The 18,706-nt window shown below is 43.7% G+C and overlaps 1 protein-coding gene and 1 non-coding gene across 2 annotated transcripts in view; both read right to left on the bottom strand.

Annotated features, from left to right (window-relative positions):
- Positions 1–6,138: 6,138 nt before the first annotated feature.
- The window catches only part of DDX39B (DExD-box helicase 39B), a 13,364-nt gene continuing 796 nt past the window's right edge, over positions 6,139–18,706 (bottom strand). The window contains 12 exon segments of the mRNA XM_042451540.1: positions 6,139–6,950; positions 7,967–8,114; positions 8,405–8,549; positions 9,338–9,447; positions 10,083–10,214; positions 11,948–12,066; positions 13,098–13,281; positions 13,774–13,866; positions 13,975–14,102; positions 14,237–14,354; positions 14,356–14,470; positions 18,326–18,393. Of these exon segments, the coding sequence (XP_042307474.1) occupies positions 6,934–6,950; positions 7,967–8,114; positions 8,405–8,549; positions 9,338–9,447; positions 10,083–10,214; positions 11,948–12,066; positions 13,098–13,281; positions 13,774–13,866; positions 13,975–14,102; positions 14,237–14,354; positions 14,356–14,448 (1,287 nt within the window). The 5' untranslated portion in view covers positions 14,449–14,470; positions 18,326–18,393 and the 3' untranslated portion in view covers positions 6,139–6,933.
- LOC121924556 lies at positions 9,201–9,270 on the bottom strand. Its single transcript, XR_006102661.1, has one exon. It is a non-coding gene; the product is annotated as a small nucleolar RNA SNORD52 (small nucleolar RNA).

Raw genomic sequence — 18,706 nt, 5'->3', positions numbered from 1 at the left:
CTGTGTAAGGTTTGTGTTTGGCATGCTGGGTGAGGAGGGGATAGGTGGTCCTGCTAGGTGAGAGTATTGCAAGGGGGGGATCCTGGGAGTTGTAGTTCCAAAGCAGGGGTTGGATCTGGGGCTCTATAATGCAGTGCAAACAGGGCTCTTGTGGATGCATGCTAACATACAGGGAAAGGAATGCAAAGGAGGAGTGGGTTTGTTTTTTGCCTTTTTCTATTTCTGGACTACAACTCCCAGAAGCCCGGGTTGGATCTGGAGCCAGTGCAATGCAAACAGGAGTAATGCTAACATATAGGGAAAGGAATACTTACTTTAACTGAATGGCTCATGCTATTGAATTCTGTAGTTTTGTGAGATATTTAGCCTTCTCTGTAAGAGAGCTCTGCAAATTATAAACCCCAGGACTCCTTAGGATGGAGCCATGACAGTTAAAGCAGTCTCAAATTGCATGAATTCTGCAGTTTGAGACTGCTTTAACTGTCATGGCTCCATCCTACAGTGCAGTGTAGATCCAGTCTGAGTCTACTTACTTCTGATGAATATCAGGTCCCAAACACACTGCAGAAATAATCCAATTTGAGACTGCTTTGACTGCCCTGATTCAGTGCTAGGGAATGCTGGAAATGATAGTATTTTGGGGGCACCAGAGTTCTTTGACAGTGTAGCAGAAGCCTGTGTCCTACAAAAGCTCATGCTACACACCAAGTTCTTTGAGAGAAAGAAGTTTGTCGCAAAGGTGCTACAAGATCCTTTTGTGTATGTACACTTTGTAAACTGCTTAGTAAAAAATAGAAGCTTAAACAGTAATCAGTAGTTAGTAAAGGCACAGGGCATCATTCCTCCTTTCTTTGTTATTTTAACAGTGTACTGGGAGAAGCTGGTGCAATTCCTGCTTCTGTGATACTCTGAGAGGCGCTACTGGAAAACTTTCATGTTTGTGCTTGGCAACCTGAGCTGAATGCCAACAAATCTGGATCCAGACTGATTCCTATCTCCCACCCCATGAGGACAAAAACAGATTTTTTCCCCTCAAGATCCTGTATCCTCTTCTAGAGAAACCTTCAGTATTCGTGGTACATAACAAACACACATTCTAGTGTTTTTTTAAAATTGTGACAAATCCCCAAAGGATCATTTCAAGAATTATTTCAGGTATTAGTCCTTAAGGCAAGAGTGGCTAATTGTGGCCCTCCGGAGTTTACTATTGGAAAGCATTTGAAGGACCAAAGTTGCCCATCCTGGCAAGGGAAACATTTTGTTATTTTTACTTGTAAGACTTTCTTCTGATGTCTTTGGAATATCCTCATATTCCCTGTTATGGTCAACCACTCAAAAATATCCACCAGGGACTTGCCTTTAAAAAAATAAATGCTTGCCAAATAAAAACCAATTGTCTTTCCTTGCACTTTTGAGCAGCGGTAACAGGATCTCTCTCTCTCTGTGTAATTACATTGAAATTTGAGTTTTCACTTGGCGGTTACCATTGTTGCATGTTAAATAATTTATATAGGTTTCATCAAAAGTCTTTTTTTAATTCTGGCTTGCAAGCTGCTTAAAAGACCTCGGTTGAGAGGAATGTTTTAAAAGAAACTAGGGCATGCATTTGTTAAAAGTAGCTGTCTAGCTGGTGGGGGGGGGGGGAACCTCAGTGCACAGATGTTAGAACTTGCAAAGCATTCTTGTTTTACAGGATCCCCAACTTTTCTTTATCTGTTTTAAGCCCCATCTTACAAACAAATACAAAAACCAAAATGCCCACAAAGGACAAAGCCATTTCAGACAAATAAAGGCCTAAGTAAGTTTTCAGGCACTCATTAAAACCGGCTCAAAATTAGGATACTCTACAAGTTCAAGAGGGAGAAAATGGGTGATTCTGTTGCTTTGGAAACAGTTTCTACCTGGAGGCCTTTTTCAGCTCTATAGCAGGCTAGCTATGTGAAGCTAATGTTGTAATCCAAGCAAAATCTTACAATATCTCTGCAATCATTTATTAATATCGCAGTGGGAGGGAACCTCTACAATATGGATTTCAGCCGGTTCTAAGTCATTACTTTGCTGTTGTTGTTAATCATTTTTAGTCATCCCCAACTCATGGTGACCCTGTGGACAAGACACCTCCAAGTCCCCCTGTCCACCACTGCTTTGCTTAAAGTCTTGTAGACTCAGATCATGATTGAATCTATCCATCTTGCATGCCATCTCCCTCTCTTTCTACTGCCCTACACCTTTCCTAGCATGATTGTCTTTTCTAGTGAGTCCTGCTTTCTCATGATGTGGCCAAAGTACAGCAGCCTCAATTTGGTCATCTTGGCTTCCAGGGAAATATCTGGCTTTATCTTCTCAAGTATCCACGTTTGTCTTTTTGGCCATCCGCAGTATCCTCGGCACTTGTCTCCAGCACAACATCTCAGTTCCCCAATGAATTGACTTCCTTCTTATGTGCCTTCATCACTCTCCAGCTATCACATCAGTACATGCTGATGGGGAATATAATGGCTTGGGTGATGCTTTCATAGAATCATTAAGTTGGAAGGGACCCCAAGGGTCATCCAGTCCAACCCCATTCTGCCATACAGGAACACAGAATCAAAGCATTCCTGACAAATGTCCATCCAGCCTCTGTTTAAAGACTTCCAAAGAAGGAGACTCCACTACATTGCGAGGGAATATCTTCCACTGTCAAACAGCTCTTACCGTCATGTTGAGGTGGAACCTCTTTCCTGTAGTTTGAATCCATTCCTCCAGGTCCTAGTCTCTGGAGCAGGAGAAGACAGGCTTGCTCCACCCTCAATGTGACATCTCTTCAAATATTTAAACAAGGCTATCATATCACCTCTTAACCTTCTCTTCTCCAGGTTGAACATACCCAGCTCCCTAAGTCACTCCTCATAGGACATCATTTCCAGACATTTAGTGCTCAGTTGTATATTTTTACTCTTTCAAAACTTTTCTTGATCTTTCACAGCAGGCTTTCCCATTCCTAGTCTTCTTTAATAATTAATTTTTGAAATGAGAACTAGTTCTGATTAGAGGCCAAAAGAATACAGTAACACCACAACTTTCAGTAATTCACACTATCCTTACTGGCACTTTTCATCTAGAATTGAATTGGTTTTCTCCCTCTCAATTTCCAGAGCCAGAATTCTCTTGGAGAATTATGCTTGTGAAGCCACAGGTTACATAAGCAAAACTACTTAGTTTTGCATTTCTGTTGCTGTTCACACACACACCCTACTTACATACTGTAGATCTGTCTCTGGACCCACCAATTCATGCAACTGAGGAAGTTGGCTTGGCTACATCTGATGAAGTAGATTCCTTCTTTCAGTTATTTCCAAAGATGCAAGATCCCTTTGCATAGTGATTTTCCAGACTAATGTGACTATAACTCTGAATGCTATGCTTTTATGTTGAACAAGGGAGTATAGACTACCTCCTTATGCAGTATTTTCTCTATGGTTGTGTCTGCAGCTGGACATAGCTCTGACGTCAGCAGTTACTACTTGGTCACCAATGGTGGGAGATAGCAGTAATACTGTCTGTAGTCATCACAGCCACCAGCTTCTAGAGTGCCATGCAAGTACACTGGGAGGACTTTACAGCCCATCAGGATCCAAGCAGATTTGTCCGGCTCATGCCTGGAAACCAATTATTTTCCCTATCATGCCATGGGAGACAGCGTTTCCATTCCACACTAATAGTCCTATGCTGAAGCAATAAAAACACTAGCCATGCCTAATACTCAAGCCACGGTAGAAACACATAGCCCTCCAAATGTTGCTGAATGACAACTTCCATCATTCCCCATCACTTGCTGGTGGCTAAATCTGATGTGAGCTACAGTCCAACATCTGAAGGGCCACAATTATCCCAAGCCAAACCCAGATGCATTGCTAAATCTACCTTTTCCATCGATGATAAAGACTGTAGTCTTGGCTGGTGTTATTTCAGGATTTGTCATCTTGTCCTTCCCATGATAGGTTCACCCTTGTTGTGCCCTTGTTTCCAACTTATGGCAACCCTATCATGAGGTTTTCTTGGCAAGATTTGTTCAGACATTTGTCATTGCCATCCCCTGAAGTTGAAAGAGTGTGACTTACCCAAAGCCAGCCAGTATGTTTCATGGCCAAGCTGGGAATCAAACCCTGGTTTTCAGAGTTGCAGTCCAACATGCAAACCACAATGCCAAGTTCACCTTAGGGTCACTTAAATCTGAAACAACTTGAAAGCACACAACCACCATCTTCAGGCCAACTATAGTATTGATACTGCTTACAGTTTGGTTTCCTAAGTGAGAATAGTAGGCCACTCTTCCTCCTCCAGGTCCTAGTCATGAAATATTGATTGTGGTGTTGGCATATTGTGTAGCATCCCATGACAAAGCAATGTAAAGCTCTAGAATTAGCACTTTATTTGCTGTTGGGAGGACCCTTTCTTTTTTTTCTTTCGATTTTTACAAGCACTCCTTATTACTACCCTGCCTCTGTTATATATGAAGCTGAGTAAGCCTTAGTTCTTACTAGAAGTAAAAAATGATTGAGGGCTTTAATGTTGGACCTATGGCACACTAGAAAACAGAATGTTGTTTGCTGCCCTGGAGCTGACCTTAACACATAGCAACCCTGTCTAAAAAACATTTTAAACCTTCTCCCCCCCCCCATATCCTCCAGTGCTCAACTTAGGTCCTGCAAATCCAAGCCTGTGACCTCAGTCTAATCATCTGACATGGGGTCTCCCTCAATTTCCACTGACTTCAACCTTTTCTTGCATTATTGTCTCTTCTAATGAGTTGTGCTTATGTGGTTAAAGTACAACATTCTCAATTTGATTGTCTTGGCTTCCAGGAAGAGTTCAGGCTTGATCTGCTGAAGGACTCAATTTGTCGATGGTACTCTCAGCACTCTTCTCCTGCACACTTCAAATGAGTTGCTTTTCCTTCTACCCTTTCTTCACTGTACAGCTCTCCTATCATCCCATTGTAACTTTCATGCTCTGCTGCATCTACTCTTTAGGATCTTGTCTAGTTCTTTCATTGCTGCTTTCCATTTCTAATCTTACTTCTTGATTGCAATCTCCTTTTTCATCACCATTTCAGAACTCTTGGTAGAGTGGAAGGTGGTAGAGAAGAGAGGGAGACCACAGTACAAGTGGATTAATTCAATTGAGAAATCCAAGGCCCTGAGTTTGCAATACCTGAGAATAAGACCTCTTTGAGGTCTCTCATTCACATGGTCACCAGATGTCGAAGTTGACTTGATGGGAAGAAAACAAATAGATTGTTATGAGACTGTCACTGAGGCTACTGAATCCAGGGCCAGTAGTGTCTGCTTGAGACATGCATGTGACTAGAAAGCTAAATTCAAGCAAAACTGAAATAATGGCCTTGCTAGAGTACTCTCTACTGTCCATCACAGAACTGCCAGTCTCCAGCAGGCTGGCTAGGCCAGACTTTCCTCACTAAGAAGGTAAATTAGATTAGGCTTTCTGTACATTCTGCTGAGAATGGCAATCCATCAACAACAGAACAACAAACAGATTAACATGGAAACAACCCCTCCCTACCCAGCTTTCCTCCATGCCAGCATTCTCTGAAGATGCCAGCCAGATGCAGGCAAAACATCAGGAATAATCTCCTCTAAAATATGGCTACATAGCCTGAAAAACCCACAAATAACTGTAGCAATCCATATTTTTCTGCTGTTAATTTTATATGGTCAACCCTTCATGTCCATGGTTTCTTTATCCATAGATTTCACCATGCACAGCTTTAAAATACTCAAAACAGAAAGCAAACCTTGAATTTTCTATTTTATATAAAGGCACCATTTCACTTGACTATGCCACTGTATATAATGGGACTTGAGCATCCACAGATTTTGGAATCCATGGAGGGCCCTGGAACCAAACCTCAACAGCTGCCAAGGGCCCACTGTACTGATATTTTTATTTTCTGGCACACCTGTCTGAGTCACTGAAAGACACTATTTTTTTAAAAAAAATCAGCCTCCATTTGTTTGTTTTTTAAAGCATCCAACAAGAAGTCAGTGTCACACATCCTCTATGTAAAACATTCCTCAGAGGTGTGTGTGGGGGGGAATCATACCCTAAAAAAAATGAAACCACATGAGGAAAAGGTTATTCACAAGACTAGTTTAATCAGACACCCTTAAGAGCTGGGTTCCTTTATTACCAAAAATAAGAGGGTATTCAAAGGGAGAAAGAACAAGCCACAGCTAAAACATTGCCAATCTTTCACTACTAGTTTACCTGCCAAAAGAGACCAGCTGGGACAGGGGATTAATTTTAACATGCAGACAAAATTAAAAAATAATGTGGAACATACATAAGAAAAACAAATCTTAAAAACATCATGAAATGGGAATACAAAAAAAAAAAAAAAACTTCTGTGCACTCAAGATCCCTCTCCCCCAAGTTTTTTCCCCCTGTAAAACAAAACCTAATTTTAAATGCCAGAAATCCAGAGCGCTGCCATCTAAACTCCTCCTTTGATCTTCCCATTATGGGAAGCAGATCACTGGGTAGTGCTGATGTGAAGATGAAGTGGAGCAATGCTGAAAGGTGACATCCCAAAATCTTGCTGGAAGGCAGGCAGTAAGAATTCATCTGAAAGTGAGTCTCATGAGCAGGCAGCCATAGCAGGGCCCTCCTTTATCTTCTTAATTCCAGCTGAACAAAGGGACTGTCAACCTGAGGGCTTCTCATGAAATCTGCTAAGGTTGGCCCCATCTCCACTATGCACAGTCTAGTGACAGCAGCCTTTTCATCCCTGCCACAGATTAGGGTGTCTTTGTGTGTTCCAGACTGTCAGTCACCTCATTCTTCATCATGTGAAATTAAAGGTGAAGTTTCAGGGAAGTGGAGGAGATCAGGAACTAAAACCAAGGTAAACGTAGAGAGGCAGGGGCCCCTTTATCGGGTCTGTTCAACTGTTAAAAGAGACAATATGTGTTAGGTGAAATAGAGTACATAAGCTATGGCTGTTGGTTCAACTCTAAGTCTTCTGAGCATCTTTTCCATCATACTTCATCTTTCTGTTGAAGTGCCTACTATTAACAAAATGAGCATTTCCCTAGTCTAATTCTGCACAGCAAACAAAACCTCCTACTAGGCCAGCAACAGATCTTGGAAGGGTTGTTTTTTGTTGTCACTGTAAAACTACAACTCCAGGAATCCTTACCTTACACATTCCTTAACATTTCTTTCACCTTCATTCAAGATCAATGCTACCTTTCCACTATATAAACACTGAAGAAACTGTATTATTGTTTAAAATATAATAAGGCTAATGATGTAAAGAAATACTAAGTCTCACTTAAATCATTAGTTAACATTAATTTCTATCACATGAAAACAAACTATTTGAGTATGACCAGAAACTTTCAGATCCTATTTCTAGCTGTCATTTGTGGGCATTTGTGTTTGCTCCTTTGTTTTTGTGAGTATGGACCTAAATCAAGGTCGGAGTAAAACAGCAATGAGTAACAAAAGAAGAAGACAAAACTGTCCAATGCTCAGGTTCCTATACTACCATACTTAATCTCACTAACAGGCATAATTGGGACTCCTAACAGATACCCCATATGCGAGTAATTTAAAACATCCCTCTAGACTTAAGAAAATGACCAAAATATATACAGTAGCCCCTCCCAATTTGAGGGAATCTGTTCCGGACCACTCACGAAAATGACTTGCACATATTTGAGTCCCATAGAAAATAATGGTGCAAGCACTTGTGCACCACCATTTTATTAATGGCCACTTGTCCCTCCCATGAAAAGCAAGAACACAGATTTTAAGTCTGCGAAAAGAGAGGGGCAACTGTACTGTGCACCAAAGAGATACAAAGAGTGTTTGTAAGAATGAAACAATAACATAAATAATATTCTATTCAATTTTTCAGCAGACACCAGAACTGCATTCACTAAACTTCCACAGCACTTACTGTAAGAGGAGATGTCGATCTCATCAGGCAGCTCACTGATGTTCACCTCAAAACGGTCCTGCACTTCATTGAGTATCTTAGCATCATTTTCATCCGAAACAAAAGTAATTGCCAAGCCCTTTGTACCAAAGCGCCCAGCACGTGCCACCTGCAGAATCCACAAAAGAAGTCAAATTCAGGATGAATTCCGATTAGGAACTTCTACTCAGCTCCTCCTGCAATTCAGAATTGCAAAGGGACTGAAACAAAAAGGAGAAAAGATCCAAACCTACTGGAGCCAAGGGTGCCGCTCAGGGCTTAAAGAGACATCAAAGTAAGTCAGAGACTCTAGTCTAGCAACCTCATCAGTGCAACTCTCCTTGGATGTTTTAATCTACACAAATGTGCTTCTCAATCTCCAGGACATTTGGAACCCATTTTCTGACTATCTTCACTCACCCGGTGCAGATAGGTGTCTGAATCCTCTGGCATGTCATAGTTGAAAGCAATGTTGACTCGCTCAATATCCATCCCACGGCCAAAGAGATTGGTGGCCACCAAGATACGACGCTGGAAATCCTTGAACTGCTGGTACCGCGACAACCTGCAAGGACAATGCATACAAAGCATGATAGCACCACTTGTCCCCAGAAATCCCACCAAAAGGCTATCTTCCACTCACACACTTTGCTAATCTGGGTGTGCCTTCTTTACCTCAGGGACGTAGCCAGGATTTTGTGAAGGGGGGGGGGGGTCCAGACTAAGTGCCACCATTATAATGGGGCTTGGGTGCAGCGGCGCAGCAGCACACACCATTCATTTTATCTAACAGAAGGGGGGTCCAGACCCCAAGAACCCCCCCTTGGCTATGTCCCTGTTTACCTGGCTCTCACTGACCACTTGGCTAATTAGACTTTAAATCCCTCCCAAATAAGCCTGTGAAGTTTTCAATCCAAATCTAGCATTCCAGAATGAATGTGAATTTAGAGTCAAGTGTTAATCGTGACACAAGGAGAGCAATGGGAAATAGTAAGCAAAATCTTATTTAGCAGAAGATCACAGCTTTCTGGCATCAATATTTCAAACAAGAAAATGGTTTTGCTTGGTTCCAAAGACCCAACTCAAAAACTAGCTTCAGTATAGTTTTTTGTCATGTTACATGTGGGCCTACAAACAATTTGTTAAACACTTCCTTTTATCAACTACAGCTGGCAAACTTCTGCTTGCATCTCAACATTACATCTGCAGGGGCCACTGCTCAGCGCTTAAGAGGAACCTCATTAAAGACAATCAGAGACTCTAGTCTGAGCAAACTCATCATTGCAGGTGAACCCCTCAGATAACACCCAAGGTCCAAATATTCCTTCCTGCACAACCCAGGGTCCTCCTCACCTCTCTTCCTGAGGCATGCCCCTGTGTATGGCAATTGCAGGGAAGTTCTGCTCCACCAGTAGCTGAGCTAGTGCAATGCAGCGCTGCACAGACTTCACAAAGATGACCACCTAGATGGGAAAAGGAAGGGTCAACCATAGCTAGGAAGACCAGTGATCTTGTTTTGTTACATCTGGCACATACTATCCCATTTCTTTACAAAGCTAGTCAGAATAGGCACTGAGCCCTCATGAACAAGAAGGAAAAACGCAGAACCAAATTGCTCCACAACAGTTACCCCAGACCCAGTTCCTATGCACTTAAAACAGAGGCCATAGTTAACATCTTGTATCTATCATTTCTGATGGGAACCAATTATGCCTCACATTCATACTGATCAACCTGCTTTTTTTTTTAATGTGGCGACCATATTTAAGCAAGCTCTTGTCTGGAGGAGGGGAACCTATGTCCCAGAACTTGGTAACACAGGTTTGGCATGGAAGACAAGCTCTGCAGACTGGAAATTCACTGCACTGGGCTCTTTCCAGAAGACATGCAGAGCCCTGCATGCTATGCATGGCTGAAATCCTGAGGCAACTTAATAACATTTACTTCTGGCCAATCCACTCTGCTTTGACCCAGCCCCACCACCTTCCTCCCACATCATCTATGATACCAGCTACCAGCTCACCTATGCTACCCCAGATCTAGCCCCTCCCTCAATGACAAACCCATCCTTGAAGTGGGGTCCACTTCCCCAAGGCACCTGATTGAACTCCAGTACATCAAGCAGGTCAAACAGCTTGCGGTTCTTCTCGTTGTCTTTCAGTTTGACATAGTACTGCTGCAGACCGTGCAGCGTCAGCTTGGTCTCATCATCCACGAAGATCTCCATGGGCTGAGGAGCAAACCCAGGGCCGGTTAGACCAGGGCAAGGCTGACCTGGGTTTGGAGGGAGGGGCGAGGGAAGGGACAAGAAGCACAAACGTGCACAGCAGCATCTTTCCCTGCCACACACAGACCCCTGATCCTAGTCCCTATGCTGTAGAAGCAAAATTATAGTCCCACCCCTTCCCACTGCCAACAAACTCGGCCCAAAGCTTCTCAGGAGTAACATTCTCCACAAATAACAAAGAAATTCTCCTCCAAAGCACCATGCGAGAGAGGCTAAACACTGGCACCTTAAAAAAGCTTTACCTCTGCAAAGCATTAATATTTTTAGCTATCTTTGGAGAATCTAAACTTCAGAAAAAGTTACGTTTTCCTTCAGATACCTAACCTTTTCCCCAATGTTCAATTTTACTTTAAATTTAAAAAAAAAAACACCACAACAGAACTTGCATAAAGTGAGCAATGCTTTTTCAAGAGCACCAACCACCCAAACTATACTGTTCTTGACCATTCGGTCAAAAGATTCCTTCTGACAAGACAGGGAGCTTCTCCAGGCTCCCACACCACTTCCTCTAAAATTTCCAACATGTACTATCTAGTGTCCAAGACCCTAGCATTTGGCATCAAAATCCAGCTAAACCCCCAAGACAAGAGCAAAGCAGCAGTTGTCCCTTCTTTATTCCTGTACAAGCACGCAGGACCCAACTACCCTATTCCTTCCCCAACCAAAGAGTGCCACTATCAGCTCACAGGGATAATTGGCTGAAATGCTTTCCCCTCCAGGATTAATTTAACATTCCCAGGAGTGCTACCAAGAGATGAACTCCACACCTCTCCTACCATGTAATTTGATGGCTTCTTCAACTGAAATAAAGTCAGTTTCCTTCCCTCCCACAAAGGAATCCTTCAAATCATCACTCTCCCACAAGGCACAAGGGGAAGGAAAAGGGGCGTAATCGAAAACAGAACAACGCGTTTTTGCCAGTTCAGAACAAAAAAGGATAAAACTTCTCCTCCGGGTCACCAGGCGTCTGCTCCACTGGCTGCTGCCGATGTCTCCGATCCTTCAAGGAGTCCTTCGCCGCAGGTCTCCAGAATGCCAGCCACAGTGAATGGGCAGGAAGGGACAGGGCAGGGTGGGCAGGATCACGTATATGCATGCTGCAAGTGGGTGTGCGCACAGGTACCTGATTTAATGCATGGCAGTGAGAAAAAAGCTACACTTGCCTGTGTGTGTGTGGGCCAGGATCTTCTGAACACGATGCTGACACGGAGGTGGATCCCATACGAAGGGAATGCAGAAAAACAGGATAGCAGGGGTGTGTGCAATGAATTCTGCACCACCTGCCCAGTGTGAAGGCATAAGAAGATCCTTCTGGAATGGATCCTCCTCTCAACAAAATGTGGATGCTCTCTAAGCCAAGTGTGCCAGTAGGTAGAAAAAGATCATGGTGTGATTGCTCTCTAGCCCTACTGGGAGAAGCCTATCATTCCTGTCTGTGTGTGAATATTCTGGCTAGCATAACCCGAATGATCTTCCGGAAGTTGTGTACCCTACGAGTGCCTTAAGGGGACTGGGGTAAACGACGGATGGCAGCAACACGACTCAGTGTGCTGTCGACAGTGGTGGCGTTCTAAGCTCCAGCCCCCTGCTCCTTCCCTGGATGGGAGGGAGGGAGGAAGGGAGGCTGGCCGGCTGGCCAGCCAGGTGAATAAAGAAGGTAGAAGGGATTTAATTACGTCTTGCATGAATTTGCGGCACACAGGGCGGATTTCCTTGCTGAGAGTGGCACTGAACATCATGACCTGCTTTTCATGCGGGGTCATGCGGAAGATCTCCTGGACATCCCGGCGCATATCTATGGGGAAGAAAGCACAGACAGGATAAAAATTATTACTTGTGTTACTATGAATATCCAGCATGCCTCAGATCTTTCCCTAATGGGGGGGGGGGGAATACACTACAGTTCCAAGAATTCCCGACAAACATGGCCAGAAGCCACAATGGCAAGGCAATTCTAGGAACTGTAGTCAAACAGGAACATTTCCTAACTCCACAAGTAGGCCTCATCTACTTTCAGTAGATATTCTAGTTCCATAAATCCCAACTGTTCCTGTGCAAAGGAGGGAACTGAATATAGGTGTTTTCAAAGAGTCTCTAAAGGGCAGAGGGACATTTCGAGTTTTAAAAATCCCCAATTCTTCCTTTCCCCTAATGGAGTCATGCCTCTCAACCCTGGTGGCCACATAAAGACTGCACAGCACTTTCCCCATTTCTAAGGTAAATGGATTATAATATAGTTTCTTAGAGGGTAAAACAAAAAACAAAAACGCTCATCAATGAGAATGATACAAAATCAAAGTTTTCTTCATACACTCAATTCTAAGCTCTTCTCACACAATTTCATCCTAGCTGCAATATTTGTTGTTGTTGTGTGCCTTCAAGTCATTTCCAACTTATGGCAACCCTAAGGCGAACCAATCATGTATTTTTTCTGTGGCAAGATTTGTTCAGAGTTTTGCTTTATCTTCCCCTGAGGCTGAGATCATGTACACTAATTATTTGATAAGAGCAAAATATGCAAATTAAACTGCAGTCTTAAGAATGCTCTCTCCAGCTGTGATCTCCATTTTTTCTCTCAGGTTAAATTATAGGGAAAGTAGAGTACTGTGTACTTCTTTCTCAGGCAGAAAAGAATTGAACAACTAAAGCAGGAGAGCACTGTCCTGACTTAGAAGTAGCATTCAGAAATAGTCAGCAATGCTACTTCTGTTTATGGATGGAGAAGGAGGTCAAAGTCTGAACCCCAGTTCCCTAAAAACTAATAGAAAACTAGCTCTGCACCTCATTTACATGTTTATGCCACCTGAGCAATGACCCTTCTCTCACCAAGCTGCTCAAGCATCTTGTCGCATTCGTCCAGGATGAAGTGCTTGATATGTTTGAGGTTGAGGCTCTTGTTGCGGGCCAAAGCCAGGATGCGGCCCGGGGTTCCCACCACAATATGTGGGCAGTTCTTCTTCAGCACCTCCTCATCCTTCTTGATGGACAGGCCCCCAAAGAACACTGCTACCTGGTTTACAGGAGAGAGGGAAGGAGAATGAAGTTCACATAAAGTCTGGCAACCAAGAAAAGCCAACTGGAAATGGAAATGAATAAACTACATGAAATCAAGTAGTTGCAAATCCTGCAACTTTTATGAGTATGAAAACAGTAATTGAAGGCCTGGACCAGATTTAGTTAAACTGACAACTAATGGATCTACCCACTCCAATCCTAGCAAAAAATGTTATAAAAGGCCAGAGAATCCCATTAAATGGGGTGATTTGTAGCATGCAGGAGAGTCCCTAAAGCCAGGCAGAGATTATTCCTGGTAATGTAGTTGTTCTGTTCATGTAGGACAGATCTGGGACCCAACTCACTATCTGCATTATTTTCAACTCCAAACTATTAAATCCTTTCCACACAATTCCCTAGATTTATTTTAATACAGCTTATTTTCACATCAGTACAAAGTGGGCTTTGGCTTTAGGAAGAGAGGACAGAAACAGTTCATGGATCTCACCTTGACACTGGGCATATACTTGGAAAAGCGCTCATACTCCTTACTGATCTGGAAGGCCAGTTCACGGGTGTGACACATTACTAGCACTGATACCTGCCAAGAGAGTAGAAATGAATTTTTTAATTTCAGTTGACAGATTCCCCCAAGTCCTTTTACTAGGTAGATTTTCATGTCCCCGCCGTGCCAAAAAACAAAATATACCTGTCCTGTGACTGGCTCCAACTGCTGAAGTGTAGCAAGAACAAAGACGGCAGTCTTGCCCATGCCAGATTTGGCCTGGCAAAGGACATCCATGCCCAAAATTGCCTGTGGGATGCACTCATGCTGCACTGCATTGGAAATGAGAATACAATCAATACCTCCTGGTTCTACAGAGATCCCAGAAGCCCTTGCTTTCAACTCCCCCTTGACCAGAATTTCCTGGCCAGCCTCTCCCCATGTTAAGGATTTTATCTGGGCTAACCTTCTGAGGGGTGCTCAAAGCCACAGTCAACAATGGCACGGAGGAGTTCTGGCTTTAACAAAAAATCACGAAAACCAGAACTGTGGATAGAGACATAGGATCCCTTGACATCTTTTTTTAGATGGGACATCCACCCCTTCTCCAGCTGCCTGATTTTCCACCTCATCATCTTCATAATCCAACAGCTCGTTGTCAACGTCGTTCTCGGTCATTATGATGGCTCTCTCTATCTTTCTAAAAACAAAGAGAAAGACTCATGTAAAACTAGTGCACCAACAATCGAGAAGAAAACCCCTAGCTGTGTTTCTGATGTAGCAACACTAGATAAACCAAATTTGTGTTCATTTCAAACAGTGCCTCCTTTGTGCCACAGTTAGCTGTGTTTATCTGCTGCAGACAGACCAAGCCTTGTGGCTTAAACATAATCATATATAATGGTATAACTCGGATGGAGATTTTTTTTTTGCCCTCAAAACATCTTGGACTTCAGCTCCCAGAAGCAGCAGCTAGCATGGCCAATGGCAAGGGCCTGGGCTGGTCAAGTGCCAAGCCTTCAACCCAACTGCATTTTTCAGCCAAAGCAGATCCATAAAACCAGTGGGAATTAATTAAGCTGGCTTTCATGAAAGTTCAACTGATTCAATATGTACATTTTATTTTTGATGAGCAACTGAAGTAGAAGAGTCCCCACCCCTTCTTTAATTTTTCTGGTACTAGAATCCCTTCCACGAGATGCATAAAATGGTGTCTATCCTCTGTTAGCAGGCAGATGTGTGTATGTGTGGAAAAAAGAAAGTGGAAAAGAGAAAATGAGCATGAAGGGCTCCAACTGTGGCAATACTATATATAACAGAGTGAACATTCAAAACAGCAGCTGGTGAGAACACAACCATCCCAGTTTAGGAAGTTATTATTTGTATTGGTAGAAAATACCATTGGCTTGCTGCAGACCTACAAAGGTCCCCCACTCCATCCCCACAGAACACAGTTCCACCACACTTAGATGGTTCTACTCTTCTATATCTATGAATGAGGACTTCCATAGATACATCCAGAAATCTAGCTCAAATACAGTAACATGATTGGAGGGAAGACCTCCAGAAGTCAAGTAGGCTAGTTTGATGTAAAGTTTAAACTATAATGGTACTGTATATTTATAGCAAGGGTGGGCAGCTTGTCATCCTCAGGTTTGTTGGTCTCCAACTCCTTCTGAGCTCTAGCTGATCAGCACAGCCAATTAGAAGAAATGATGGGAACTGCAGCCTAACAACTTCTGATTTTTTATACATTATTTTATTCATTTGGCTCCCAATTTACCCCCCAAAATGGAACTCAAAGTGGCTAACAATATTTTTAGATCAAGGAAACCAGGTTCAAATCCCTACTTAGTCATTTTGTTTTGATTACACTGGGCCAGACTTGCTCTCAGCCTTCCTTGCAGGGTTGGCTTGAGAAAAAAAGCAGGAGGTTATTTGGAGAAAGGGCAGAAAAACTGCTAATGCCGGAACACAAACTGATTTCCAATATGACTAACAACATGCTTTCCTGTTTTCAGCGTGCAACTGTTCCCAAATCTCTAAATAAATACAGTCAGCCTTGCATACCCACAGGTTTTTTCATCCATGAATTCAAACACCCACGGCTTGAAATATTAATAATATATACATTCCCAAAAGCAAAGGTTCACTTTGCCATTTTACATGAGAGACCATTTTATTATGCCATTGTATATAATGGACTTGAGCATCCTCAGTGGGTCCTGGAACCAAACCCCAGCAGATGCCAAGAGCCCACTGTATTGCAAAACGTAGGAAACAGGGCCGGCTAGCCAGATTTGCTTCATTCAGGATGAAGATTGCTTTTAAAGCTATTTGGGTTCTAAAATCCAAGCATCCATCACATCAGCAACAGTGGAAAGGATAAAGAAATGGCATCTCCCATGTCCTATGGACTGCTCCCTGTTCCTAAGGCGCCCTTGCATCTGCTTACAATACATTTTAGGTTGGGTAAAAACAACAGAAGGAGCAAACCCAGCATTCTTTCATATTAGAGCAAATATTATGGATGCCAGTGAAACATCCCTCACATTCTTCTTGTACAAATGCGCTTAGGTACAGCGGTTCCTTTGCCAGCATGGCGTAGCGGTTTGAGTGTTGGTCTACCCCTCTGGAAGCCAGGCTTTGAATCCCCATTTGGCCAAGAAACCCACTCAGTGACCCTGGGCAAAGCACACTCTCCTCCCAGCCTCAAGGGGAAGGCAATGGCAAACCTCCTCTGAAGAAACCTTGCCATGAAAAGCTTGCCTTAGGGTCGCTGTAAGTTGGCAATGACTGGAAGGCACACAACAACAACAACAACAACAACCAGCACTTTCTTCTTGACCCACAAATCCACAAAGGGCAGGGAGAATCAATGTGCACCTTTCTTGGGGAATAGCCTCTCACTATGACAATTCACCTCTTGCCTCCTTCTGGGGAAACATGCGCCATGCGGGCATCACTGGCGGAGAGGTTACGCCCACTCACTCCACTCACTCGCCTGGTCCTCACGAGGCAAAGAGCTACTAAAGGGAGAAGCTGTGTCTTTCTATTAAGACTCCCAAGAGCCACACATATATATGTGTATGTACAGTATATATATCCAGAGGGAGCTTGCCTTTGGGTTTTCCTTGGCCACATTTATTCAGAGGGGGTTTTGCCTTTGCCTTCCTCTGAAGCCGAGAGGGTGTGACTTGCCCAAGGTCACCCAGGGGTGGGTTTGTGTGTCTGGACAGAGGTTCAAATCCTGGTCTCGAGACAAGGGCGAGTCACACTCTCTCAGCCTCAGAAGATGGGAATGGCACGCCCCTCTGAACAAACCCTTGGTAGGTTGCCTCAGGGTCACCATAAGCTGGGAAGGACTAGAATATTCACAACAACAACAACAGCAGCAGCAGCAACACACACAGCTACACAGCCCCTTTGAGGAGCCAAAAACCCAACCCAAAGCTGTCCTACTTGGGTCCATCAAGGGCCGCTCTGCGTTGGGGTCAGTCTGGAGTCCATACCGCACACAAAATGGATTCTTTGCATTAAGAGTTAAGCCCACCAATATTATATACACATATATATACACACACACCCCAAAACGTCACATTTCTTATAGCACCACCTATAAGAAACATCTCCATTTGAAGAGGGCAGAGGTGGTCCTGGCAAGGGGCCTTATTAAAACAAGTGACAGTACTTGCCCATAGAGAATAACGGGGAATACATGCCAATACAGAATCACTGGAGAGCACTCTGCCATATTGCCCCCAACTCTATGGGCAAGTCTTCCCCATGATTCCCGCGAGGAGAAGCAGAGGGGCCTTGTCTTCCCAAAGGCCATGCGATGCTGCCCAAGGTATATCTCCTTCCATTGCACGCAATGCGTTCGATAAAGAGAACATGGAGGGCGGGGGGGGTCGGTTGGAAAGGCAGGTTTAAACCTTTGTATTTCTAACTTCTCCCGCAATTTCTGCTTCAAAAGAAAGCCAAGCGCTTCCTCTCTCCGCCTGACCAGGCACCCAAGAGCTGCTTAACACCACGAAGCCGATGTTTCCGGATTGCGCGCAGTTTAAAGTGGAGCGAAGCCAGCGCGCCAATTAGTCCGCCATCTTGGATTCTCACTACAATAACAGCGAATGAGTTCCCCCCCCCCTCCATCTTTCAACGCGATTTTAAGGCATCGGGGACGGGAAAACTCGCTCCATAATAGACCCAGCAGATAGAGAATCGCCTGGAGAAGCAATATCCGCCCCAAGATGGAGCGGATGGCTAAAGAGCGCGACGATACAAAAGCGATTAACTGGAGGGCCATCTTACCTCGGGCAAAGGGGAGGGGCTGGACGTCTGCGCGGAGCGGCGACCACAGAAGAATGAACGCAGCTTCCGGCCAGCGAAGAACAGGGCGGAAGCGCCGAGATTGGAAGGACCTGAGGGGAGGACCCCGCGGTTTTTTTGTCTAACTCAGTGCCTGATTAAAATAATAGTAACCGGGCTTTGTTTTTGTTTTTTGCCGAGGAAGCTATGTAATTTTAAAGCACGCGGAAATTCAGTTCGTACTTACGGCGTGCGCTCTGGAGTATTCAATAGTCGTCAGATATTTGTTTTGGCGCAGGCGTTTGCAGTGGTCACCTATAAGGGAAATTAATATACAGTACTAACTATGCAAAGAGCTCTTTTGTAGAGTCTCTCTTTGAGACTCAGAAAGAAGTTGGCAGCCTGAGCTTTCCTAAGCTTCAGTCTATGTCCAAATGCATTTGAGGAAGTAGACCTAAGTTTAGGAAAACTCATGCTGCCAACTTCTTTCTTTCAGTGAGTCTCAAAGGTGCTGCAAGATCTCTCTACATCATCATCATCATCATCATCACCATTACTATTATATACTTGCTATTGCTATTTTACAGGGGTAGGCAACCTTTTTGAGCCGGGGGCCGGGTTGCTGTCC

Source organism: Sceloporus undulatus, chromosome 2, assembly GCF_019175285.1.
Source record: "Sceloporus undulatus isolate JIND9_A2432 ecotype Alabama chromosome 2, SceUnd_v1.1, whole genome shotgun sequence".
Classification (NCBI taxonomy): domain Eukaryota; kingdom Metazoa; phylum Chordata; class Lepidosauria; order Squamata; family Phrynosomatidae; genus Sceloporus; species Sceloporus undulatus.
The sequence above is the reverse complement of the archived record's forward strand: the minus strand, read 5'-3'. Positions and strand labels throughout refer to the sequence as shown.